General features: G+C 40.8%; 2 protein-coding genes and 1 long non-coding RNA gene across 9 annotated transcripts; 1 reads left to right on the top strand and 2 right to left on the bottom strand.

The window, feature by feature from the left end:
• Positions 1 to 2,126: 2,126 nt before the first annotated feature.
• On the bottom strand, positions 2,127 to 12,872 carry LOC134415597 (tRNA (guanine(10)-N2)-methyltransferase homolog). Of its 3 annotated transcripts, none has more exons than XM_063151121.1 (7): positions 12,733 to 12,872; positions 8,962 to 9,027; positions 8,135 to 8,208; positions 6,869 to 6,950; positions 6,678 to 6,770; positions 5,530 to 5,664; positions 2,127 to 4,374 (listed from the first exon to the last, which is right to left on the bottom strand). In XM_063151121.1, the coding sequence occupies exons 1-7, from the start codon at positions 12,787 to 12,789 to the stop codon at positions 4,294 to 4,296; spliced, it is 588 nt and encodes a 195-aa protein (XP_063007191.1). In that variant the 5' UTR covers positions 12,790 to 12,872; the 3' UTR covers positions 2,127 to 4,293. The 3 variants fall into 3 exon arrangements, with proteins under 3 accessions (XP_063007191.1, XP_063007188.1, XP_063007190.1); XM_063151118.1 differs by lacking the exon at positions 12,733 to 12,872 and adding an exon at positions 10,466 to 10,588; XM_063151120.1 differs by lacking the exon at positions 12,733 to 12,872 and adding an exon at positions 10,466 to 10,588 and having other exon boundaries at positions 2,127 to 4,371.
• Positions 10,619 to 18,644, top strand: LOC134415599 (uncharacterized). Of its 4 annotated transcripts, XR_010027093.1 has the most exons (4): positions 10,619 to 10,988; positions 11,371 to 11,475; positions 13,081 to 13,384; positions 13,665 to 18,644. It is a non-coding gene; the product is annotated as an uncharacterized LOC134415599 (long non-coding RNA). The 4 variants fall into 4 exon arrangements; XR_010027091.1 differs by lacking the exon at positions 11,371 to 11,475 and having other exon boundaries at positions 10,626 to 10,988; XR_010027092.1 differs by lacking the exon at positions 10,619 to 10,988 and having other exon boundaries at positions 11,286 to 11,475.
• Positions 18,645 to 18,766: 122 nt separating this feature from the next.
• HINT3 (histidine triad nucleotide binding protein 3) lies at positions 18,767 to 25,646 on the bottom strand. 2 transcript variants are annotated; one of them, XM_063151123.1, is made up of 6 exons: positions 25,477 to 25,646; positions 24,971 to 25,088; positions 23,579 to 23,648; positions 22,631 to 22,757; positions 20,361 to 20,453; positions 18,767 to 19,330 (listed from the first exon to the last, which is right to left on the bottom strand). In XM_063151123.1, the coding sequence occupies exons 1-5, from the start codon at positions 25,630 to 25,632 to the stop codon at positions 20,406 to 20,408; spliced, it is 519 nt and encodes a 172-aa protein (XP_063007193.1). In that variant the 5' UTR covers positions 25,633 to 25,646; the 3' UTR covers positions 18,767 to 19,330; positions 20,361 to 20,405. The 2 variants fall into 2 exon arrangements, with proteins under 2 accessions (XP_063007193.1, XP_063007192.1); XM_063151122.1 differs by having other exon boundaries at positions 18,767 to 20,453.
• Positions 25,647 to 26,809: the final 1,163 nt, after the last annotated feature.

The following is a 26,809-nucleotide window of genomic DNA, read 5'->3' as shown; positions in this document are numbered from 1 at the left end:
CTCTGGGGATGAATAAAAAACCAGGATTGCCTAATTCAAAATGGAAATCTTATTTTTCCTTATACAGATTCACTTCCTGTTCCTTGTTGTTTGTACTGATGAACATGTATTTACTGATACTGCTGTATATACTGATGACTCTGAGAATTTTTGTTCTGTTTTTACCGCACTGTACATAACAAGTACTGGGGCTGTGATTCTTAGATTCTGTGATAATACAAACAATTATCTGTATTAAGAACAGAAAACAAAAAATCTCTTTCAGTAGTACTATTTTTCTTATGAGGGGTAAACAAGAGGTTTGCATCTTTGTTCATTAGCTAAAAAAACAAAATTAAACTGAGATTCCAGAGTCTGACTGGCAATCCAGTGGGAATAAGGCAAACAAATGATCACAGAATTTGCTGTTCCTCTCTACTTGGTATTGCAAAACATTGGTAATTGGATTCAAGTACATTCCACTACTATTAACATATACATTCCACTACTATCAAATTGATCCATTTGATCAAGCATCAGATCAAATGGAATAATCTGTAACATCAGTCGGAGGAAGGTATGGTGAAGAGTGGAATCTGTCAAGGGAGAAATAATCTGTTCTTTATTTTTAATGTAGTTAGAGTAAAATCCAGAAGAGGTTTGGATGGGATCCGACATCACACTTTGCCAGACTTCATTCTCCATGGCAAGAGCTCTCATCTATCCCATCCACAATGGCAATTGTTACAGAAATTGGTCAGGCGGTTACTTATGGGAGAATTTATCATGCACAGGTTCCAGTAAATAGCTTGATTCCCAGAAATAGCAATCATGGAAACATGTATCACCCTTGGTTAATCTGTCAATGCAACCATCAGATTAGCAAGAACAGAGGGAACAACGAAAGAAAAAAAAAAAGAGAGAAAATGGGATCCATATCAAGATAATATACTTACTTCCTACAGAAGAACTTTAAATAATTCTTTGAAGAGTACTGGCACAGTAAGACTGCAACAATTAATGAGTTATAAATTGTACAGAGAACAGAATAGGAGTTCCTTCCAATTCCCACTGTAATTCTACTGATTTCATTGCAAACCTATTAAATAAGCATCCACCATTTCTACATTCACGCATACCAGCAAAATTTATACAAATATGCTCTCATGAGACAATGGTGCTTCATCCTTTTGCAGAACACCCAAATGTACAGAAAATACAGCTAACAAAACCACTAAAAGCCTTACTGCAGGAACTAAAGAATCATCAGATCTCTCTAATTACAAGCCATATTTCTCAGAATGTGCCCTCTCTAACACACATCACTGTGCGCCTGTGCATTGCTTTAATTGCCTGAAAAGAAACCTCTCTCACACACACTTGGGCTCCTTGGGAGAAGCTGACAGCACAAATATGCAGTGGATGTTAATTATTCAATGCACCTACCCTAAGACACTCAGGTATTATGACGATAAGTGCAGTGTAAGAGCACATATAAAAAATAATAGAACAACCCACACTGCAAGAGTCTGACAAAGCTGGAATAAATTAAAAGCTGGAGCAGCAAGCAAATATTAATCATTCCACTAGGAAAATGTTCTTTTGAAACAGGTTTTGAAAACCCATGTCCATGCTTCTTTTCTATTATTCATATTAGCCCTAACCCATATTGCTTTTCAGACTGATTGATTTTCCCTTGGTCTTCCAGATTACTTAAGTATTATGTGCCTCTCTGAGGTCATCTGTGCCTCAACAAGACACATACAGTGTCTGGCACACCTTCAGCAGCTGCCACTGAAAATACCTGTGTCATACTTTAATTTGGCCCTTAAAATTCTATGACTGCAAATCTATTCTAATCAAGAGAGGCTCTGTATTGTTGCATAAAGACACTGGAAGAAATTGAAACAGCTCCAGACAATGTATTATGAGATCAAGCACAGCATTTGTTATATATATGAAAACAACTGTTCTTTTACAGAAACTTTTTTGATCACTCTTAACTCCAGGAAAATGAAAACGTGAGAAATGAACAAGTTTGACTTCAAGGTTAATGCAGTAGAAATAATTTCATTCCAATCCATTCTCTTTCTAACCTGTGATTTACTTATTATTATTATTAATATATAAGGGATTGTGAGAGTTCATTGGTACTTAAAACAAAATTTATTAGGAAGGAATAATATTTTTAACATGCAGGTGCTCCTAAACATCAATACAGACTTTTAGAAAATAGAATAATCGTCTAGTTTAGATATTTACGAAATTACAAATAAATATGTAGTCTACATCTGCCACCTACTGCAAGAATAAAATACTGCAGCTTTCCTGCCTGAACCAAAATAGAAAGATTAGATTGTTTTACGATTAAAAAAAAGACAAATAAAAAAAATTAAAAGTTAGGACAAAAAAATGTTCTAATAAAAAAGAGATGAAATCATAGGTACACTCTAAAAATATATAAATCTATAGTTTGGAAAAACACATTTTTTATTTGCTGTAATTTTAAAAATGGGGATTCAAACAGCATGAAGAAAATGAGCCTGTAATTTCACAGTGTTTAACACCACTGGGTGATTGTCCTATGAGTAACAACTGCAAGCATCATAGTGAAGGTATGAATGTTGGACTTTTTTCAGTGCTTGCATACTTCTCTTAATATATAAATATAATCCAGGTTTAAAATCTGAATTTATGCATAAACAGTATAAAAATAACTCTTTTTTACAATACAAAAAAAAAAACCTCAAAAAAAGTTGTGGTGGGCTTTTGTTGTTTTGGAATCCCTATAGATATGTCTACATTCAAGCACTGATTTCCCTATCTACACTCTTCTTAACTTTCTCCATAGACCTGTGTTGCATTAGTCCTACTGTATATACGTATGCCTATAGGCTTTGAGGCCATGGAGCTTTTTCTGACTGCCCTATTTAGCAGCAGAGACCAAATTTGCATGAGCTGACTGCAACGGTGCACAGTCATCAGGTTTTTTTTACCTAGTCAGGCCAGTAATAACATCACTTGGGAAAAGAGATGGTGTTGGTGTCAAAGTGATATTAGTAGAGCTCTCTTTAAAGCACAGGCAAATATTTAGTGTTTACCTGGGCAGATTTGAGCACATTCCTTATTGCACCCCCATCAACAAACCCAGACCCTGAACAGCAAAGAAGATTCTTCAGTTCTTCACAGATTCACAGACTGTTCTGAGATGGAAGGGACCAACTAGGGTAATCAAATCCAACACTTAATCAGCTCCTCCTTATGAATACTATCAGTTTTGAGGAACATCAAGATGGCTTCCTTAGGCTTCAAAGACCATTTTTTTGAATCCCATGAGAAGATTTTTAAAATAAAATCAAGTCAGCTTGGAAGAAGACCGTGACAAGCCTTCACAGAGGCATTACTTCACTCAAAGGCAGCAGTCTTCACCCGACCTCTTAACAGAAATTTGAGCGCTACCCCTCAATACACTAATGCCTGAAGAAAGCCATCTGCTAGCAGAATAAACCTTAAGCCACATTACAGATGTCAGAATTCTTTTATTTTAATCACAAATTATCCTTCTAATCTATTTCTACCTGAGAAGATAGTATTTCTCATTTTCAAGACATCCATCTAAATTTCTTCAGCATTTCTTATGCCCACAACACCTACAATTTTAATATCATTCTTTCTGTACAAAGATGTGTCATGAATGAGACCTCTGCCTTCCAAAGAACAATGCTATTGAGAAAGTGGAACTTTTACAGAATGTGTTTCATTTGAAGTATGTCAAGCATTTTAGGAATATATATATAGAATACATATATTTTTATATAAGCATTTAAGTTCATGTTCCTTTTTTAAATTATTTATTTCATTTTTTTAAATATTCTCAGAAGTTCTTTTAAGCTGTGAACATACAATGTCCCACTTGGGGGGATTACATCAAGCAGAATTTAGTCTGCTCGTTTTCTCTTCTGTTCTTGGTTAGCTTTCAGTTCTCGCCCTCCAAGTCCATCTATCACACTGGTCTCTTTCTCTAAATACCAGAATGGGCAAATTTACTTTCATTATTTACTTCTGTTTTCCTGGGAAGGAAAAAGACACTGGGGATTTTGTTTTTGCTAACACTGCTGGCAACAAGACTGTCTTCAGATGGGCATTTCATCCTTCAACGTGGCTTTTTCCACTCGGATCAGGGAGATGCTGCTGTTTATTCCTAGCTCAGATAACCATCTTCTTCTCTTTCATGGAGACTGGGGAATAGGTGAGTAGAGGATGGTATACATCATACATCACCTGGGTTCAAAATGTAGTCTCAGGCCAGGTAGCTCATTTCTGTCCCACTTGCTGCTTTTTCTTGTACTCACTGTAAAACTCAAGTCCTCTTGTGTACCACTGCATCCAGTTCTGCTGGGGAAAAAATATATGAAGGAAAAAAAAGGAAGAGAACATACTAATGGAAAAAGACCTATCTTTTGTTGAAAGACCAAATATCAGCAGAGTGACAGAATTTATTCTGTTTGACAAGAATCCCTCCCAAACATGACAGGAAGCTACATTATCCGAATAATGAGGATTCCAGCTGGGGTAATTCAGGGAAATGCACGGACTAGTTTATGCAAATATAACGCCTCATTTAACACCTAGGATATACAGACAAGTTCAAGAAGGCCTAGTGGTAATAAAAGCACATTAGAAGATTTTGAGCATATTCAAAATCCAGTCACATTTTGCAACAGACATACCTGTCCTAGAAATTCAGTATGGTCTCTAGGGGATTTACTGTATATTTCTGAACAGCAGAGCAAGTGCAGCATGGTTTATAGAGATTTGCTACTATAAAAATGCAGAAAGCAGCGACCTGTATAACTGCATATAATGATGCTATCCAAGCTTTGCATTAAGAGGAATTTCTTTCTCTTACCCTGCCCCCCTCCCTCTGCAGAAGGGGATTTGAATTGGAGATACCATCAATCATCTTAATGCCTCACTGTTAACCACTTGTGTGTTTCAGGTACTAGACACTAATTTCAATAGGAAACTACTGTACCAGAAGGTGTATCATCTAAGAAATTACCTTTATTTTTCTTATTTTTTCCTTATTAGGAGTTCATTTCTATCTGCTTTCCAAGGAGGTGCCTGCCAGGATCACTTGAAGCACTTAGAGAATGCTCCAGTGAGGCTGATGCCACTCAGCTGGGCCACAAGCCATCTACAGTTCTGTACATCTTTCTATGTTTGGAACAGGGGCTTTCAGCTACTGCCAGGTCCAAAAAAATGTAACACACCACCCCTGCTATGCTGAGTCCTCTCAGGGGATGGCAAGACAAAGGTGTGTTTCCAGATACAACTTCATTTTTTACACCTCTAAATTGCTCATTAAAGCCACTTTTTCCTAGTCACAGTAAGGACTTCCACGATTTGCTTCAGAGTATTATGCAATGACAAATTCAGACAATGGTATTTTCTCCTTCTATTAAAGTCAAAACACTTTTACATTTAAACTGAAGTACGCCCTCCTGAAAATACAAGCTTGCAAGAACTGAAGCAAACATGCTCACGCACCCATCTACCAAAATACAGATGAATGGGCTCTTCTGGAACATCATTTGGGTTCATTCCATAATCCTCCAAAATCCAAAATACGTGTTCTGGATTCTTTAAATTTACTTTTCCTTTGAATGGTAGAAACTCAAGAGCCTATACAATAAAGAAAAACAGAGTCAAAAATAAACAGGGTCAATTGTTTTTAAATAGGTACCTTCCCCCTCAAGAAAAAACACCAAACAAACAAAACAATCAGCAAACCCTCACAATTTCACTTGTGAGAAATGGTATATTAGGACTAAAAGTTCAATTTCCACTGGTTTTTTGAAATGCCTTTCTTCTAAACAAAAATATCTCAAATGATTAAGGTTTAGAAATTGGGAACCACAACACCTTTTATAATCTGAACAGAATTCAACTTCCAAGGAAATTAACTGTGCATATTAATTATGCAATTTTCAAGTGATAGAAACAACAATGATGATGAACAATAGGATGTGAAATTTTAGTGATGTGCAGCTACAATTGTTTACATACTTATTTCATGTACACAAAAACTGAACAGGGAAAAATAGCTACTACTTATACAGATAATTTCAGTCTCTGTAAATGAAGTAAATTGAATAAACAGGTGCCAAAATAGAATGTGGAAGAGCAGAAATAAACAGTAATTTGGAAAAATGTCCTAAATGAAATACTGATATAGTTAGGAGGAGAGCACAAGTACAGATAAGAACAGGAGATCAGCACACAATCCACAGCTTGCAGCTGAAGTCACTTGTTCCACATTCTGCAACAACAAAACCCTAATAAAGAGCTCAAGTAACAGATTTTCCAAAAATTTAGAACCTAACTCTGGCCATTTGAATCTTATAGTTCTCAGCAGCAAGCTTTGGTTTCCCCAGGACACTGGGCTGAGATTTCCGCCCAGTGCTATTTGTTTAGCATTGTATATGCCTTAAACAGTCAGTTTATAGAGGGGGAGAAAAAAAGCTGTGAATTTTGAGAGAATGCTAATTCAGACACAAAAATCTCATTTAGACCTGATAAGACATAAGCCATAAACTTCCTTAAGATCTTGAAGGAACCTAAATACACTGATAGCAAGGAATAAGAACAACATGAACAGATTAAACTAAACAAAGATTTCTTAACCATCTACTTACATCAATCTTTTTTATTTTCTGTGCTTGGGTCAGTGTTTTATTAAATGTATGAATGTGTACTTTGTAAGTAGAGTTTGACTGTAGATATGGAAGCTGAAAAAAATAAAAGGCAAAGACATTTAATTAGTACAGATGCAGGGTTATTCACTGGGCTTAAGGAACCATAGTATCCAGATTCTTTATTTTTATACCATCTTGTCTGTTGGATAGTTCTTCAAGGATGCATAGAGCTCCCCTGCAGATTTTCCATGGCCCCACAGTTCAAATATAGACCTGAAATTACAAAGTTTTTGCAAGTTAATCACATAGAGTAGGGAAAATGCCTTACAGATACTTATTCCTTTTAACCTGCTTGGCCAATGTATTTAGGCTTTAATTCATGGAGTATTGAAGTGTGGCATTTAATTCTATATAAATGTTTTAATTTTTGTTTGTAACAAGTCTTTTTAATTACAGGCTGATATTTCACTGATGTTTTTCTTTGTTTGGTAACATGTACCAAAAGCATCAAAGCCTTTCCAGTGATCTTATTCTAAAACTAACACATCTCCCCACAACCAGCAGTAGGACAGAAAAATAAGCCATGGGTTAGTTATGCTTTGCACATAGAATTAGCATACATTAGCTGAGAGTGCACAGTGTGCAGAACATCTGAAAGCTGTTTGGTCACATTTTACTCCCCGAGCTCCCTGCAGCTGCTTTTTGAAGTGCAGTGCTCCACTCTTTAGGCAAGAGTGGAGAGCCCAAGTCATTCTAGGTAAAACTGAATAGCTTAGACATCAAGGACTTAACAGGGACTGTGCAACGTTCTGCAGAGGAGACCAAGCTCTGAAGAACACAGCACAGGCACCCCAAATTTAGTATGGTCAGCGGGACATAACACACCTAGGCTGCTTCTCATCCTGAACCATACTTCAAGGCCTCTCTCACACACCTCACTGGAAATACCTGCATGCTATTCAGACACCTCTAAAAATTACCAGCTGGAACAATTACTCTCCAGCATATCCCTGTGCTCTTGAATTTCCTAGAAGGGACTCTGCTGCAGCAGTCAGGGCTGAAGACTCAGATGAGGGAGGGTGACACAACCTTTCCCTTCCATGATTGTCAGTTTCCATGAATCACTGGTTTTATCTTTCAATTCCATATATATTTTAGAAAAAGCCACTAACTCAACATTATACAAGGCACATAAAACATGAGTGACACTACAAGTGCTGTCTCTGGAGTGAAGAACACCATTTTGAGACCCTGAATTGATCATACACTGAGTAAAGAGGACAGACAGGGATGCTATATAATCAGTCCTACAGGAGTCCTACAGGCTCCAGTAGCACCTTCTCAATTCTAGAGGGAATCAGAGACTATTTTATGACTCCATACAAAATTTATATTTGCCATATTAGAACAAAATTCCACTGCTTGTGTTATTATTTACAACATTGTTAATCTCTTACTTTGCACATACGGTCCGCTTCATTAGTCCCCTTGCCATCTCTTCTGAAGGAATATTGAGAATCCAAAAGGGAGACTGCAATCAAGAGAAGGTAAGTCACGCAAATGAATTACAAAACTACACAGTTCTGTTCTATAAAAACAGAACACGCATACAGAAGATTAAAAAAATTAATAAAAAATACATGTTACCTTTAATCATACAGAGAATGTGGGGGTAAAATAATTAATCTGAGAAAAAACTGTTTACTCAGCTTGAATGTCTGAGAAATTCTGTTATGTATTTATTTTTTCCAACATAACTGACTTGGTAAAATATTATTTGCACTTCTCTTGATTATTCATCCACTAAAGATTGGAAATACCTCGTAACAGGTTTACTGTTTAGCAGTAACTAAATCTCAATAACATTCTCTAGCCAAGCACTGAGACCTGAATCATATGGCTTCCTAACTGCACTCCTCCAGTGTCTCACTGATTTAGAGACAAACACCAACTCCAAACTGCTGCTGAGTGTTCTCAGGGTTTAGCTATCCTAAAAAGCAAGGAGAGCCTCCCAGCAGGTGGCACTGCTTCTTTTCCTGCTGGTAAATGAAGACAACCTGAGGTGCATTTTGTGCATCTTTTTACTAAAGAGTTCTGTTTTGTGCATCTTTCAGTAAAGAGTTCTGACTCTTTACTGAAACTGAGAAGTCAGTTTTGGGAAGATTCCCAAATTTCCTAAGAAACTTCAATATTTATTCAGATGCCTACAATTAACAAAAATACTGCAAAGAACATACTTGCAGACCATACACACACTCGAGTAAAATAGTTGGTCCTCACTTACATTTACACGAATTTCCTGCTCACCACTGAATTGTCCGCCACAAAGGGAGAGCAATGATGTTATTTCCTACAGTGAAAACATAAAGGCCAGGATTTAGAATTTTATAAAGAAGAAAAGGAAACGGGAAAAAAGAGAAAAGAGAAGAAGCAGCATGACATAAATTCTAACTCTAATAAGATGGTGGATAGGGCACACATTCACAAATAAATTCAGACTGTACGCACTGTTCATTAATTGAACATTAAGACCTCCCTGCTATAAAAACAGTTTTCTCAAAATTCAGTGGCAAATGTCAGGAAAATTTCAGTAATTAAACCCCACCATTTCATATATTCTCCTTCATCAGAATCTTTACTGTTCAATCCTACACTCTCACAACATTATCCACTCTCTTCTTGAAATATTTTTCTGACTAGTTCACATAGAAGTGGTATTTCAGTAGTAACACTGACTCACGGCCAGGATCAGCAGATCATCTGACTAAAAAAATCTGTCCCTGCTTGTTCCATTAAGTTTTTGAAAATCAAGTTCCTTGCATTGCTCATCACAAAACCAAACAAGCTGAGCAGTCACCAAAATAAAGGAGAAATGGCTCTGCTTCCTTCAGCAGCTGCATCACCAAGTGTCACCAAACCTTGGTGATAAAAAGAAAAACGTTCTGTGTTACACATGTATCATCTTCTTTTTACTTCATCCGACGACCTGGCCTAAAGAAAAATCAGGATGATCGCGAATGGAACTCAGGTTCCAGTCCCACAAAGCAAATAGGAAAGAGAACCTTAATGACAACAAGAAAAATAAAAACTTCAAGACAAGTTAAACATTTTGTAACACGTGACAGTCCAATCGACGAGGGAACATCACCCTGTGAAGCGGACCATGGCACTGAGTCTTGCCCTGCACACGGCAGGGACGGTGACTCCACCAGCGCCCGGGCAGAGCATGCAGAGAGGCCCTGGCATGTGCCCAGAGCAGCTCCTGCACCCAGGGCACGCTGCCGGGAGCTGACGGATAACTTAAACTTCTCAATTAGTCACCAAAGGCAACACTTGAAAGCATTTTTGTAACCCCAGCTTCCGCTTCTCTCATGGAGCCCCGGGTACTCTGCTGGCAACCTCTCCTAGCGCCAGAGGCTGTGGAAAAGCGAGCGGCAAGTAAAGCGCTGCCTTAAAGCCACCACGCGGAGGCTCCCCATGAGGCTGGGGCAGGAGGGGGAAAAGGGAGCCTGGGGGTCGGACGCGGGAAGGGGCGAGGGAAGAGGCGCCGTGCGCTGCGAGCCCCCGGCTCTCCCGGAGAGAGGGGACCCCGGCTGGGTTCGGCTCTCCCGGCACACCCGGGCCCGCACTGCCCGGGAGCGCCCCGGAGGAGGGGAGCGCCCCGGAGGAGAAGAGCGCCTCAGTCGGTCGCGGTCGCGGTCGCAGTCGCAGTCCCGGTCCCGGTCCCGGTCCCGGCCCCGGTCCCGGTCCCGGTCCCGGTCCCGGTCCCGGCCCCGCGCAGCGCTCACCGGCAGGCGGAACTCGAGATGCTCCTGCGCCAGCAGCAGCAAATAGCGCCGTAGCGCCGGGGCCGCCAGCGCCATGTCCGGCCATCCCCCGCCTCCCGCATGCGCCGCCGGCAGGGAAGGGCGGGAGCGGCGGGAGGAGCCCGGGAAGGGGCGTGTGGCGGAGAGACCCCCGCGGCCCCTGCAGCGCCCGGAGCGGGACACGGGGCTGTGCGAACTGTTCAGGAATCAGTGCTCACTTCATCTCCTTCCCATCCTCCTGGTAGTTATATTTTGGGTGTGCTTTATCACGCACGCCACGTGTCAGTGCAGCAGTGCCTGCGTGTGGTTTATAAATAACTCCGTGTACACTGGGGACACGCTCGCTCAGGGGTGTTTCACTGTCAGGGGCCCGCCGAGGCCTCTCCCGGCCACACTTAAGGATCTGGAGCATTAAATAACATTAAGAATTAACAGACGCCAAAGGAGTCGCATTCCTTTTTCCGTGGGAAGGAGGTCAGCGCCGGCGGCGTGGGTGTCGCAGCAGGTAGAGAAACACATTCCCAGGAAAGGGGCAGAGAGAGGTGTGACGGTCCGGCAGAGGGGCAAAAAGGGGTTTGTCTTGCGGGTTATGTTTTGTTTTAATATCTAGTCTTAATAATTGTAATTCCGTACTCACTGGTCTCGCTGTTGTGTTGATCTGAAAGGTTCATCTTATCCAGATTTTGGTAAGCTGTTTATTAGGACCAGGCCAGCTCAGCACTGAACTCATGTTCTGTGTTTTATGTGCTAAAGTTGTTGGGCTTGTTTGGATTTTTTTTTTTTTCCATTTTTTTGGGTTTTTTTCTAGATAGCTAAGATTTTGCTCATGACCTGTGAGCACTGCACGGGACAGCTCCTTGATGCATCTCCATAATCTCATCCTGCAGCTTCTCCAGTTATCCTTTCCTGCAGTAACCAAAACTGAGGTCACTGTGAAGCTTTAGCCCTGATGATTGACAAGAAAGCCACCTAAAGCGACCTGGCACCTAAATGTGAGCTTTCCTAGAAGAGAAAGGGAAGAGGTAGATGTGGGTCTGGCTTGTTCACCTCAGTAGCTGAATGCTGAGACCCAGCAATAAACACATTGCTGAACTGCTGACAAGCCCTGCGAGCCTGGGATTGCTTATAGAATCTTGGAATTGCTGAGAGAGCTTTAGTGGAAAAAGTCTGCTTTTATTTTTCCAATCTGTCTCACTTTAAATTTCTTAGCTGTATGGCTTCCATTTTAGAAACTCCTTAGAAGGGGTTGTTGGTATTATTTTTAAGCTTAATCTCTTTGAAACTGGCTTTTGCTTACTTTATCTGCACTGCTTTACCTTCGGGGCATTGCTGCCTGTTCTCTCAAGGTGAATACCTATTTTTCACTGATACTGTTTCCTACAGAAGACTAACAAAAGCCGTGGTTTTTTTCTTGCTTTTGACTTGAGGATCCATGCATAATCTCTGGCAGCGCATACATGTTGCTCTACTTAGTTTGAAAGTGAATGTACATTACTAAGATTTACAGAGTATTTGATTCTCACATAAAAACAAAATGCTTTTCAGATGCTGTGTTTGGAAAGAGAACGTACATTCCTGTAATGTCAGTGAGCAGAATCAAGCAGTTTGTTAGTGTGGATGTGGGGAGTAATCTTAAAAACATTACAAACCTCTTAACTCTTCTAGGGAGGGAAAGAAAGAGAATTTACACTTTTCAGCCTTCAGGGGAATATTATATACACAAAGTGTAATTACTCAACTTGAAATTTATCCAGGAAGCTAGAATGAACCACCTTCCTCTCACAAAAAATTATGTAATAAAAAATGGTAATATACAACAATCATGAGTTTCAATTTAAAAGTGAGAGACCATGAATGAAAAGCCATTATTTCATGTGTGCTGTTGCTTATTATTCCCATTTCCCTTCTCTGGTGATTGTGTTGCCACTCTGTGCTCACCTCAGGCACTCTTCTAGACCCAGAGGCAACACAAGTGTTTTTTGATTGACCTGGAGGTTCTGCTGGGGAATTTCAGGAGTCCTGTCCCTGCTCATGGGTTCACGCGCAACAGCACCAACATATGCGTGTGGGCAAATGCCCATGAAAACTTACTTTTAAAACAACAATAGTTTCAAAATACAGAAATACCCAATCTGTAATTCAGCTGTTAAACTGTTCAGAATTTGCATTTCTGTCTGTTGAAATCCAGCACTGATCCTGTGTTTTAACTTCAAATGTCGGTAGAAGTATCAGCTCTACTCATGTGCTACCTGGAAACTCCGGCTTGCGTATTCCGACAGGTGAACGATACGGCCCAGCAAAGACATGCCTGTAGCACAGTCAGGTCTCGGTGGGGATTTAAAGCCTGTCTCTAATTCACCCGCTGCCCACGTCCCGCAGAGCCGGCCCGTGCAGCAGGCGCAGGGAATGCCGCAGGTGGCGGGAGCGGAGAGGCGCTCGCTGCTCCCCGCCCTGCCCGCGGGCTGGCGCCGGCGGCCATGGCCGTGCAGCGCGGCCTTTTAAGGGAGAACAATCTATTCTGCCTTTGTCTTCCGCGCTAAATAGGGTGTTGCGGACAGAGACGCGCTCGCTAACTGCACTTTTACTTCTCCTTGCAGTGCCTGATGAGGAAAATCCCCCTGCTCCCACCGCGTATTGGCGTTTCAGCTCCAGATAATATTTTATGTGCATTATACCTAGCGCAGCTGAGGGAACCTTGTCGGCACGGCGTGAATTCGTCCACCTTTACTCAGCGTTCAGGCGGAGAGCGGCTTCCCACCCCTGTGCATGGGTTGGTGCTGCCGCTCGGGAATGGTTTGCTCTCTCCGCGGCTCAGCCAGCACTGCATCAGATTGTTTGGGAAGTCAGCGGGGCTGCCGGGCACCAGGATAAAGTTCTTGGAAAGGCGTCATTGCGAGAGGAGTGAGTACTGCACTGTGTGTTGCACGGAGGCTGCGGGGTTTGTTCGGTAACTGCGGGATCGGTGGAGCACTGTGTAATCTTGTAAACGTAATTTACTGCCCTGTGTTCTTAAATTACTTCTGAATGTCACCTGAATCACTTTTACTTTCTTCATTGCTGTAGAATTATGAGTGGACTTAAAATCTTCAGATATTTAGCCTCTTTTTCAGCAGCCTTGCCTCTCACTCAGGCAAAACTCATCCAAAAAATATCAGGCTGATTTGTTGTTTTTCCTTCACAGCTGACAGTGCACACAGGAACCACAGTTACAGCCAGTCATTGATTCCCTTTCTGCTTGAGTGCCATAAAACATTTCCAGAAATGGAAGGAGAAAAAGAGCAAAGTGCTAAAGCTACCAGTGCAGTGGGTGACCTGAGGAAAAGTTGGCAGACCTGGGCAGAGGATCACATTGAGTATCAGAGGAAGAATCCGTTCAGCAGCGATGACAGGCTTGCGTCTGGACCTGCACACACTCACAGAGGAGATCCCACCTACGGGAGACCCCCGGAAGGCTCTCGGACAGAGCAGAGAGGGAGAGATGCTCACTCACACGTGGGTAGGGAAGTAGAAGAGCTGTGCTCGATCATCAGAAGAACTGGAAAGGTGGGAGAAGATGGACACGTGACAGTGACATTCGGGCAGCTGTTTGAAACATACGTGACTATTTCCAATAAAGTAGTGGGAATCTTGTTAAGAGCCAGAAAACACGGTCTGGTGCACTTTGAAGGTGAAATGCTTTGGCAAGGAAAAGATGATGACGTGGTCATCACTTTACTACAATAAGGCTTTGTCCTGGAATGAACTTTGCTGCACGGTTCCATTTGGAAAAACATAACGAGATACCATCTTCACAGGTTTTGGTTACAGAATTTCAACTCAGCTACCTACTGGGACACAAGCAGGAGAGGAAATAGGCAAGAAGGATATTTTTGTAAAAATGGCAGAGATTTGGACGGAAATTGCAGATTATGAGCAACTCCATCACGCTGACATTAGATTGTCGTTATCATCTACTAGCAAGTATATGAGAGTTCTTTAAATGACTGTGCTGGCCTACTGCTTTTAGGTTACTGAAAGTATAGATTACTAACTGGCTATCCTACACCACTGATTCCTGCAGGTTGTGAAATACTTACTGTGTGGGAGGATGGGATTTGTAAAACATGGAATTGAAAACTCTTGTGGGAATTCATATACTTCTTCAAACAAAGAGCCTGGTATATATAGCAAAATTTTAGGTTCAATCTCACATGGTTAAGCTGAATAAATGGAAGTTATTTTCATGAAGTAGATAGAAATTCCCAAGCTTACAAAAATATCACAGCAAGGATACTTGATGGTTCTTAAATTAGTTGCATCTTGCTTGGATTTTGGACAGCTGCACTGGTTGTGGTATTTAACAGTCTAACCTTATAGTCATATCTTCTCCAAACCTTCTGTGTATCTTGTTCTTTTTGTTTTTTATCTCACACAATTTTTTTTCCTGTTCTTCTAATGCTTCAGAAGAAGTCCACAAAGCTCTGCAGCCATTTCGGTGAATTCAGCTATACCCCTTCAGAGAAGGTAGGGTGCCACAATGTAAAGATGCAAAAGTCAGCAGAAACTCTGTATTTGGGCATCTGTGCATTCATAAGGAAAAAACCCCTCTTATTTCACCAAAATGTAGCAATGTTTTTTACAAGAGGAGAGTAGAGATACTGTAGTACCAAATGCATAAATGAAAGTATAGCAGCAGTCCCACAGCTCAGTTGTCTGAAAGCACAACTGTGCTTTCAGAGCACAGTTGTGAGCTCTTCAGAAAGAAAAATAAAGGATTGGTTATATAACATAGTTGTAATAGTGCTATGAAAAATAATCAGGAGCTGTATTTACAATAGTTACCACCAATAAAACTATATAATTAGAAATCTAAAGTTATATTTTTTAGCAGTGCAAATAGAAGCTTCTGTGTGGTGTTAACTACACTACTTGATGGGTCTTTAAAGTAAGATACTGTTCTTGCATCAAAAGAATATTAAAATTTAATATAAATTAGGAACTTGGTAAAAGTGATGTGTAATTTTATGCTATTTATATAAAAGAACTTCTGTTGCAAAAAGCCTAAAAGAATGGGGTTTTGTTTTGATGTTTTCATCCAGTGGGGATTTGCACCAAACTAAGTCTTTGGCTGAGGATTTCATTATTTTCCTCCCTCCTTTTTTGTTTTTCTGGTGAAAGGACAATGAAAAGAGAGGGAAAAAAAGGGAATAAATTAATGTGCTGAAATAAGTATATCTGGGGAACAGGGCAGTCAGATGCAGGTAGAGAATGGATTTTAACCACCACATCATTTTAACACACTGGAAAAGGGGAATATGTGCTGCACCAGGCACTGTTGGTGTGCTCCCTTAGCTTTCAAACCTACTGCTTCTTTCTAAACAGATCTACACCTTGCAGCTGAAAAAGAAGTAGATGTAGTTTGTTAGCTTAACATACTTAAAATGTTCTTTTTGAAAAAGCATTTCTTGCCAAATGACATGAGCACAACCTCATTTTTCCGCTCCTATTAGAGGAAGTCTTTACATGCATTCAGATTTCAATGCAAATTAAAGATTTTATAGTGCAGCTGTGGAATGAGTTTTGTTTAATTCTAACAATTCTGAAATCCACTCAGTTCTGCTGTAGTGTTAGTTCACAACTTGCAGGAAGCAGCATCAGGCACTTCAAGTGTCATCAGCTGATTAATGGGATGCGATAAGGAAAAACAACACGTTGCTGGACATTGTACAAATAATTCATTGCAAGACACACACGTGAGGCAGTATGTAGCCTGAGCACCATAAGATGCAAGTCCAGCTCACATAAATTTACTACTTTTTAATTAAGGCTGGCTCAAATAGTTAAATATCAGCAATGTAGGCTGTCACTGCCATGTAAGTGGTAGATGCTTGAGCACATCTACAAGCACTTTTAAAGTACACCTCTGATCAAAACAGAAGCAGAGCAAACCCTTAATGACATGGTCTTACCTACTTTGTAAGCGACTAAAAAAAGCTTGCTCTATTATTATATTTTTAATAGAACCAAGGATTACTATATAACAAAACTATTATTTATAGAGGGATTTTTTTTAAACAATTACAGAGCCAACCTGCCAGCTTTAGATGAGCATTCTGGAAAACGTGACTGAAATCTTTCTGTGTGCCCATGCAATGATTATAAACACTGAGCTGCCAAACTGGCTCAGCACACAGGTTGACAAATCCATCTTGTGCTTCCAGCAATAGCATTTCAAAAAAAGACTAAAAGATAGATAATAGAAATGGTCAGCTTGCCCACTGGTACACTCTAGAATAAAAAATTACTCCTGAAGCCTGTTTAGTAATGAATGTATTATATCTAATGCGCATGACTCAGTTCAGCTACAAGTTTTACAAAAATATGCTTCATCTGTGATTAAATAAACATCTACAGATGAAATAGGAATTTAAGCTTTTCAACAGGGCAACTTGGTTTTTTCCAGCAGGCTCCCATTAGAGTAAATGGAACAGAATTTATTAAATTGTTTTTGCAAAAATTGTAGCACGTAAGGGGTTTTAGTATTACAGATTTGGAGTAGTAAGTAAACCCCAACCTTTTTAAAAGGTGTTCTTGCCCTAATAAGCATCTTTTAGCTGTTTAAATCTCTCCTAAACTTCACTTTGTGACATATTACCTCAGTGGTCTTTGCCCTCCTTCCACTTGAAGTCTGTAAACTCTGCATGTGTTTTGGACTGTATATCATATACAAGACTATCTGTGGTTCATTTTGTTAAACACTGAAGGCACTGTCACCATTTCAATAAATGTTGCACATTAGTTTGAAATGGCAAGAGTTTTTATGCAGCATTTAATTGTTTACAAGTTTCTCACATTTCAAATACAATTTTCATTGGTTTGCTCTCATTCTCCTACTTTTATTTACAACTCACACTTAAAAAGACTTTGTAATAGTCTGAGGTGTTATTACCAATTTAACCACAATTTCTTTTTATTTTTAACAGCATGTTATGTGTACCTGCTTCATCCTTTCAGCACAAAAAGCATTATTCCCTGGGTTCGTGTTAGGTTGGGAGTTTATGTAAGACAATTGAGCAAACCAGTACAAATAAAGCTTTGTCATTCCTAAACATGAGGTCAAAAAAGCAGCTTTTCTCAAGACTGCTAATACTGGATCAAAGAACAGAGCCAGCAGCAGTGGCTAAACAACTTTCCTTTGCTTCTTCAGGCTCTTTGGAGAGTAAGAGCTGCTGAGTTCATGCTCCTTATTGATCTTTGCTCCTTAGAAAGCTCTACAGATGATTTTGGAAGTTTTAAAATTTCTAAAAGCTTCTATAGAAGACAGTGACAGAGTTAATAGGATCTGCCCACTGTCTCTTCCAGGGACTAGCCAGTAATTCAATAGCATATTGAAGTATTAGGTTTTTCAAAAAGTATTTCTTCACCTAATTAAAACAATTATCTTCAGAGTTGAAGAATGCTTGTCAATGCAGAAGGAAAACAGAACACAGCTCTGTGCAGAAAAGCACTAACAAGAGGCTGAGAATTCCTCTCAGTAATTAGTGTGCCTCTGTTTAATGCTTTGCTGTTTCAGCTGTTCAGATGTGTGTCTGTTGCTGTCAGGGAACACAGGATATCCCCATCTTTCTCATCAGCAAAACTCTGGAAGTGACATTATACCCAGATTTTTACCTTTTCAGTCTTGCCGTTAGTGGGGCCATTCTCCAAAATTAAGACATCAAAGTTGGCCTTTGTGGTTTCATATACATTTCATATACATCAAAGTTGGCCTTTGTGGTTTCATGTACATTTGGCAAGATAGAGAGTCTGGCTGGGATGGAGTAACTTCCTTCAGAGCATCCCAGGTTTTAGTGCGACTGGAAGTGCTGGTAACACAGTCACCAACAGTTCTGGTGATTGCTGTGCATGAGCAATGCATGGACAGTATCAGAGCATTCTTTCTCCTGCTCTGCACCCTGCCTCAATGGGCAAAAAGCTTAGAGAAAGCACAACCTGCACACCTGACACAGACTGGCCAGCAGGGATATTCCATGACAAATAATGTCTGGAATAAAAGCTGAAGAGAGGGCTATTTTTTGGGGTGTGGGGGCGTTGCTATTGGCCGGCCTATGGGAGGTCATGAGTGATTACCTTTGCTTTTTTCTTCCTCTTTCTTGCACATATTAAACTATCTTTATCTCAACCCATGAGTTTTTTCATTTTGTTCTTTCTGTTCTCCCACCCCACTGGGTTAAGGGATGAAGAGCGAGCAAAGAGCTATCTAGGGTCAACGCTCAAAGTCAGCTATTCCATTGCACTGGAAAATCATCCCAAGATTAGCATTTATTAATCCTTTTTGACAACAGTTCATGTTGATATTTTAAATATTACATGTCACAGTTCAGTACAGTTACATAAATCAATTGCAGATCAGAACATATACATATTCACTCTTAAAAGTCCTTAATGTACAGGTATTTCACTAAGTCAGGAGCAAGCTCAAACCTCTTCATCTATTGCACAGTCAAAGTTCAGTGGCTTTAAGTCAAACTTTTCCTACCAAATGTAATAAATTAAAACCCTAAAGGGCTGCAAATAACATGCAAGTGCCCACTAACACATATAACAAGACATTAGGAAGAAGATCTTACAGACAGAGATGCGTAAACTCTGCCAGGAAAAAATGCAGTTCTTCAGAAGGGTGTGGACTCTGAAGTACTGTAAGAATATTACAGCACATTGTATCACTAAGGCAACAGGTGCTGGATCCATGGAAAACACAGACTATTATGTTCAGGGAAGTTTGCAGGTACAACAGATGTTCTCACCTCAGCTGCATCTGAATGCATCAGGCAAGGGCACTTGGTTAGCTCGGCACCAAGACAGGCTCTGTGAACAGAGAAAATCCACTCCATGTGTTCTGGAGTTTTCACTTGCCAAACAGTCTGCCTTATTATGGTACTGAAAAACAAGTGCTAGCATTCCTGATTAGAGTCATGCTGCAAAGGCAAATGTTCAACAGGTTCCTTAAGCAACTTGGCATGTTCCAATTTTGGGCTGAGTCCCTGCTATCCCAAAGTCAAATCACATTGCTCTTATGTAAGTCTGCCACACACACAGACACAGCATTTCAGACCAGCTTCTCTCATGACTTCATTTAGAATCCAAATTTGGCCAAGGCATTAGTAATCTGCAAGGGACTTGCAGTGAAAATAAGATTAGTAATTCTGGACTTTTCTATCTACTGCCATGTAAAAGAGCAGTATATTAAATCCATTCTTTTGAACTCTTCACATTCTTTGTAAACATATAGTAATTTCAAATATTGTGCACATAAGAGGGGAAAAATCATTAGGTCTATTTACACATAAACTATTGGGCACATATTGTATTCATGTTTACTGTGTCACTGTAATGCAAACAAGTTAGGTAACATTGAAGTAGTTTTGCACCAGAAAGTCAGTACTGTACTTGCAGCAATGTCCATCACTAGGCATAAGTAACATATCATACAAATGCAGGTGGGAACAAATGCTTGAAATGTTACCTGCAGTCCCAGAACAATGCATCTTGAAAATGAAAGCTTGATTCTGCAGCAAATACTCCCTTTGGTACCATTCATATGCTGTTAGTTGTAACTCACTGCCTTGGTTGCAATACATTCTGCTGCTACACTTTGCCTTTTACTAGCAAGAGTTCTCTGCCTGTGTGCATGTGTGTGTGTATTATGTATGGATCTACACAAATTAAATTAAAATTTTAACTAAAATATATCGCGCCATTGCCAAGGAAGTATACAGATTGACATATCCAAATGGAAGAATTAGGTTAGCAGCTACAAATTCTGTGTGTATTTCCTCATAAGGAACTAAAGCTTTTTTTATCCTGGGATATTATTGGCAACATCAAACTGTGCAACCTTAAATCAGAGCTCAAAGACCAAACTGGCTGACAACACAAGCTTTCAGCTGGCAGCATTTTCAGTCTGCAGTCTCTCGATCAGTTGTTCAGCCTATGAAAGAGAGAAAGCAATGCATTACAAAAATGAAGGCCCACATAACTCCACTGTGGGCCTTCATTTTACTGAAAATTCCATTTCAAAAACAGTGACACTAACAGAGAATTTGCTTTTCACTTTTACAGATTAAGTCTATAGGAGAAGCAGAATACAACAATTCTTTTCAACAACAGACTCAGTTTCCAACAAACACTCAAGAGGTGATCATGATGTGGAGGTCAGAGGAGGTTTGAGCAAATGAACAGCAGATCTGTTAAAGCACTGTGACTGCAGAGACCTCAGAAGACAGCAGTGCTTGGAGCAACCCAGTGGTGGGAGCTGGGATTCTCTGTGAGCCACTCCAGAACTGTGTTGCGACCTCTCACTGCACCACCAGCCACGAACACTGCTGAGGGACAGAGGGCATTCAAGTGTGTGGCTCCTGTCACGAGTTACTGCCTCATGGTTTGGTCACATCACTGCACCAACACTGACTTTTGTCATCATACACGGCTATTTACGCATCATGGGCAGACTGGGGCAGCTGTACTTTGTACACATAACAGCACCAGCTCACAGGCTCAGGGCAGGAGGGAGTCTGCCAACAAGCAGGCCAGACTGGGCACGTGGAGGCCAACAGGGGCACTTCTGAAACTGATCAGTTTACTGTCAGCCTTTGCTTTTTTTGCCAGTCCTACTGAATTAATCTTTTAACTTGATCTAGTGCTTGAGGCTTTGTTAAAATCTCCAAAGGAACTATATTAAGGTGAAAAGCTCAAGTTTTTTAAATGCAGATGATAAAAATGCAATCAGATACTTCAGGTAGGAGCAACTCAACAGAGTTCAGTAATTACTGCAGTTAATTTAAAAATAAAGCTACACAAAGTATGCAGCAAATGAAAATTATATTATCTGAATCCTGTTTTGCATTCTTAAACAAGTATCACATTCAGGACACTATAATGTGAAAAAAAAAAAACCAAACCAGAACCACCACCAACCCAAGAACATTTTCCAACCTGACAGCAGGGCAAAATACCCAAGTGCAGCCATACTGGATAACCAGACTTAAGCAGTAAAACTACACAGCTATATGTACTTCAGGGACAAATATTTCTGAGATGCTCAATAACACAGCAGACACATCCAGTTCTTTTGAGCTAGGAGTGAACTCCAGCAAGGTGCCACTGTGAAGAAGCTGTGTTTCTTCTCTTTAAGTAAGAAACTGTCTATACTCTTTAGATGAGACAGACCTTTTTTACCAGCTTTGATGTGGGGATGTGCAATGACACTAGGGTGCTACAGTTACCTTGCAAGGACAGGTGCTTTGCTGCATCAAAGCAACGAGAGTGAGGTTTAGGCCTCTAGAGAGAGATTTTCTAAGTGCTTTAGTCAGTGTCAGTTCAGTCTCATTGCTAATCTCCACTGACATAAATCAGTACCAACAATGTTTTTGCAAAGTAGGCACTAGGTTTAGTCTAAAAATGACCAGATGAGAAAAACCACATGAAGTAATAAATGCAGTCATTAGGTGGATTTGTTTTCACCTACATGGGATTAACCAGGTTATATGCAAAACAATCCATCACATTTGAATATAGTCCTTTATATTAAAACCCAAATATTTACAAAGTGTCCACAGAAGCACATCACAGAGCCTCAGCCTCGGGCAAGATCCAGAACCATTGTACTGTTAGCTGTTAGTTATAAGCATTCCACTGTTGTCATCTTATTGCAAAAGTTCCATAGCTTCTTGTTGATTTCTCATGGGCATATCCTCACAGCACTGACTCCTTCACTGCACAGCCAACAAACTCCAGCTCCCTTCTTGACCAGCTAACCCACTCTTTTATAGCACTCATCCTCACTGGACACAGCTGTGGCCTGTTAAGGGCAGGCCTGTTCCTAATCTTTGGTGATTAGCACAGCTGCAACTCATCAGGGGTGAGATTACCTTCTGCACTACTTTTCTTACATTCTATCCCCCTCCACTCCATTCCTTAATGTTTATAAGCATAAACATTAAGTTTTTAACCTTTATTTTTTCTCAGTTAATACAAAATGTACATAACTGAGAATTAAAGCAAGCACAAAAATAATTGGTCAGAGAATTTTTGGACACTGTTAGAAGGTTAGAAAGAGATGGCTCCCAACTGAAAACCTGTGGCAAAGCTCACCTGCCTTACACTTACCGTGATAAACCAGTAGGAATTGAGTCTGTAGTAGATCCTGGATAAGAAGCCCAGCTGGCTGGCTGGGGCCAGGACGTGCAGATGCAAGTGGGCTATGGAGCAGAACGGTGGCCAGTGAAAACCCATTCTTCAGAAAAGGAGAAGAAGCACAAGATAGTGGTGGTGTTAATTCAGGAAGAAGTTAATTCAGGAACAAATTCATTGCAGTTATTTACCTGCAATTCATTGCAGGTTATTTACCATAATCCACAGAACTAACAACTCATTGCATTTTTGATGTACATAGAAGCAGGAACAAAACCATGCCCTTTCATTATACCACAGAAAGCTCTTCAAAAGTTCCTTCCTCTTCTCCTTCACATCTCTGTATGTAAGAAACATTTTTAAAAGGAGTTAAAAGTATCTTAAATGTATCCTACCTAGTTATGAGCTGGAAAGCCAACTATCAATTTTCATCATGAAGAGCCAGCTGCCTGTTTCTCTACCGTGCTCAAACTATGCTACAGTTTATTTCAGCTATCAAGGGCCTTAAACTGAAGGGTCCAGCACCAAAATCCAGTGAATTCTGGTATGACTGAAACACAATGTCATATCCTGCTTCAATAGCCAAAGTTTACCTCTCTTCTGGCAGCTAGGATTTACAGCATATTTGCAGCACATAATGAAAGAGCAGCCTCTTTGGTAAGTCGTTTGAAGTCCTCTCCCTACTCCAAGATGTGTTCAAGAAAGAACCTCAGAGACAGAACCCAATTTGTGTCAGAACTTCATCAGAAAAAAAAGTTTCTATTCAATGCCAGCAGGTTTTAATTGAGAATTCATGCAGTAAATGAAAGGTAGACCTGACTTCTTCCATAGATCACAGTACAGGTTCTGCCACCATCTCTAAAGTAACATCCTGAAAAGTAAAATACACAATCAATAGAAAGATGGAAGGTTTCTATTACATACCTTACATCATTCAAGTCACTAAAATTATTGTTCTGGAGAACAGCTTTTCCCACTTCCATCATTCTCTTCACTATTAAAACACAAATAAATTTCATTTTAAAAAGATATTCTTCAGAATATTAACTTCAAGAGACTAACCTACACTGAGATCACAGACATGGGTTTTTCAAAATATAAACACTCTAAGTACTCCTAGTAAAAGAAAAGACAATCAAGAGAGCGTGTGCTATGATTTACTTGAAAACTGCCACTGATACCAACTTCCACACCTGCAATGCTTTCCAGTGGGATATTATTGTAAGGACTTTGGCCAAAGCTATGCCATCACCCCACCACCCTTATTAAAAAAACCCAACAAGTACTGATTGGTCAGAATGATGACTTTACACTAATTCCAGTGTTGTATCTCTGCACAGCTGCAGGACTTGTACTCCAGACTTAACAGGTTCTGGAGATCAATTTTAGAGACAGCACATAAATTTAAATTAAATTGTCAGTATTTCTTATTACTAGTACACAGTTTCATTATCACTGATCAATGTAGTAACTCCAATTAAAAAAATCAAAGCAGAAGTTAGAGGAATTGCTTTGAAGCCAAACACATACAGAAGTTTTTTCTCTGGAGAAAACCACCCTATGTTTACAAGGGAAATACAGCAATGCAAGCTTTGCAAAATGCTATTTAAACTATTTTCTTGCATCACCTGTGGTGATACATTCCCTAAGGGGGAATTTCTTCATAGCTGCAATTTCTTCTGTTACTCAACACACTTAGCTAGCCATACCTTGTGAAACAAATTGCAGGACAATGTCCTCTTAAGAGAAAAAAAACCACAAAATAAGCCTAGCAACATTAAATAATGGCTTCAACATTTCAGAATTTTGTTTTTTCAATTTTTTCTTAAAGCTAATTGAAACACCATCTCCCTTTTTCATCTGTCATTCCCTTTTTCCTGACAAATAACGCAGCACTTATCTGAAAGTATAACCGGAATCCAACCCCACCAAAATCTCCGACCTCCTTATCTGTGTTTGTAAAATACAGAATACACATAATAAAATTCTTCTGTAAGCTTTTAGAATTGCATATGCATATCTAAGAAAATGCAATGAAGCAGCACATAATTGCTTTAAAAATAAAGCTGTACATCCAAAAAAGTGCAGAAGCATCTATACTCCATGCAAACTGCAATGTTTTTCCAGAACTGCACAAAAAAAGTGCCATTCTAGACCAGCACATAGAAGTTCCCAGAAAGTCCCTATCTACACTCACTCACATCAGCTATTTCCACGTTTACAAATGGTGTCCAAAGTTGTAATGTACTTGACAACCCCGTTTCAGGCTGTGAAAAACGATTTTCCTTGAGGTTAAGCACACACTTGCAGCCTTACCTAGAGGTATGTGCTCTGTCTTCAGTGTTTTGCAGTTTCCCATGTGCTTCACGGGCACCACCAGGTAGTGGTGGGGAGCACCAGGTTTTATATCTCTAAAGCAAACAAGGTCTTCATCCTAGAAAAGGATGCAAACGTTTTAAAATGGATTAGGACGAGGATACTGGCACAGAGTAGGTAACAATGTCTACATCCCCCATATGGATGCGATATCAAATGTCATATTTGACGCGACCAGCAAGGAAAGCTGAGGGTGTTTCGGAGGCAGCCTCCAGGCACGGAGCGCGTCCGCTGCTGACCTTCGGCAGTCAGCCTTCCTCGGCGCCAGCTTTCAGGCTGCCGGCTGCTGGGCCAGCACTTTCGGAAGGCTTTAAGGTGCTTTCCGTGCCAGCGATGTTTCCCCGCATTGCCCATGCCGGCGCCGAGGGCCCTCAGAGCCGCCGCGATCCCGGGCCGGCCCGTGAGGGAGCGCGGAAGGAGGGCGGGGAAGGAGGCGCCTCACGCACCTCGCAGGGGAGCAGCGCCGTGCCCGGCTCCTCCCGGCGGGCGATCCTGCAGAACACGCACTTCCCGTCGTAGCCATCGCCGCCGCCATTCCCGGCTTCGCTACCCTCAGCGGCGGCGGCGGCGGCGGCGGCACCCGCGGCCTCAGGCCCCGCCATAGCCGCGCTCCCGGTCCCGGTCCCGCTGCCGGCCCCTCCCGCTGCCGGTGCCGGCGCTCCGCCCGCCGAAGGAGGAGCGCCCGGGCCCGGGAGCCCCGCTGGCACCGCCCGGCTCCGCCCGCCGAACACACGCCGAGCGGAACTGGGGCTGCCCGTGAGTTTCCCACAAGAAAACGAAACCAAAAACCAAACCAACCAACCAACAACAACAACAAAAAATTAGGGGAATAAAGCCGTGTGAATGCACTCTTAAAAGTCAAATTGCCGCAGGGGAAAAAAAAATATCAAACATGCAGTAAAGAGGGCGGAAAAAAGGATAATAAGTGCTTATGATGCTAGATCTTTCTCGTTCCTCACCAGAAAGTTATGTCCCGCAATTCATTGGTCGATCCAAACCAAGAAAAATTTAGACATTTTGCCCCTATAGTTCAAGTTACTTGGATTTTTATATGTGCACAAATAATCTTAAAACACCATTTCAGCACTGTTGCAGTTTGTCACTAATAGAATTCCAGAGATTTTTCCAAATGAGTCTACATTTTTTCTTTGACACTCCCAGCAGTGAGGGCTAAAATCTGATGTTAGTTCTAACTGCATAAGCTGACAGCCCTGAAATTGTTGCCTGTGCATGACAGCTATGCTAATTGACAGCCAAAGATATTTCATAAAATCACAGAATGGTTTGTGTTGGAAAGGATCTTGAAGATCATCTTGTTCCAGCAACACCTTCCACTAGACCAGGGTGCTCAAGGCTCCATCCAGCCTGGCCTTGAACACTTCCTGGAATGGGGCATCCACAGCTTCTCTGGGCAATCCATTCCAGTGCCTCACCACCCTCCTTCTATCAACTACTTCTGAAGCTAATAAAGGGTAACTGGTAGTTAGCCTTCAAGTTCTAAAAATGTTTTCTTAATAGTTTGCATTTTAAATCATTTGCACTGTTCATTAGACTAGAGCTGCAGAATCACCGACCCTGCAACTTAAATGTATTCTTCATGCAGCTCAAAAGGCACAAAGTGCTTGTCCCACAGGTGACAAAGAGTGAGATGAAAAATTAGGACTCAGATTTTCAAAAATGCTCAAAAAAAAAAAAATAGAAAAAAAGCAAGCTGTGCCAGTACAAACAGGACATGGTTTGCTATTCTACCTGAAGCAGCTCACTTGCCAGATGTGCCAA

This window comes from Melospiza melodia, chromosome 3, assembly GCF_035770615.1.
Source record: "Melospiza melodia melodia isolate bMelMel2 chromosome 3, bMelMel2.pri, whole genome shotgun sequence".
Lineage (NCBI taxonomy): Eukaryota > Metazoa > Chordata > Aves > Passeriformes > Passerellidae > Melospiza > Melospiza melodia.
Note: the sequence above shows the minus strand (reverse complement) of the source record. Positions and strands in the feature narration are given on the sequence as shown.

Excerpts from the sequence above, each read along its gene's own strand:
- LOC134415597 (XM_063151118.1), bottom strand. The coding sequence starts at position 10,540 with ATGGCGCTGGCGGCCCCGGCGCTACGGCGCTATTTGCTGCTGCTGGCG. Across the intron at positions 6,951-8,134 it reads AAGCGGACCGTATGTGCAAA|GTCTATATTTGAACTGTGGG; the intron begins GTAAGAGATTAA and ends TTGTAATTTCAG. Across the intron at positions 5,665-6,677 it reads AGAAAATAAAAAAGATTGAT|GCTCTTGAGTTTCTACCATT; the intron begins GTAAGTAGATGG and ends TTTATTGTATAG.
- HINT3 (XM_063151122.1), bottom strand. The coding sequence starts at position 25,632 with ATGGCGGGGCCTGAGGCCGCGGGTGCCGCCGCCGCCGCCGCCGCCGCT. Across the intron at positions 23,649-24,970 it reads GACAGAGCACATACCTCTAG|TGAAGAGAATGATGGAAGTG; the intron begins GTAAGGCTGCAA and ends GTGTTTTAATAG. Across the intron at positions 20,454-22,630 it reads ATTCCTACTGGTTTATCACG|GCTGAACAACTGATCGAGAG; the intron begins GTAAGTGTAAGG and ends TCTCTTTCATAG.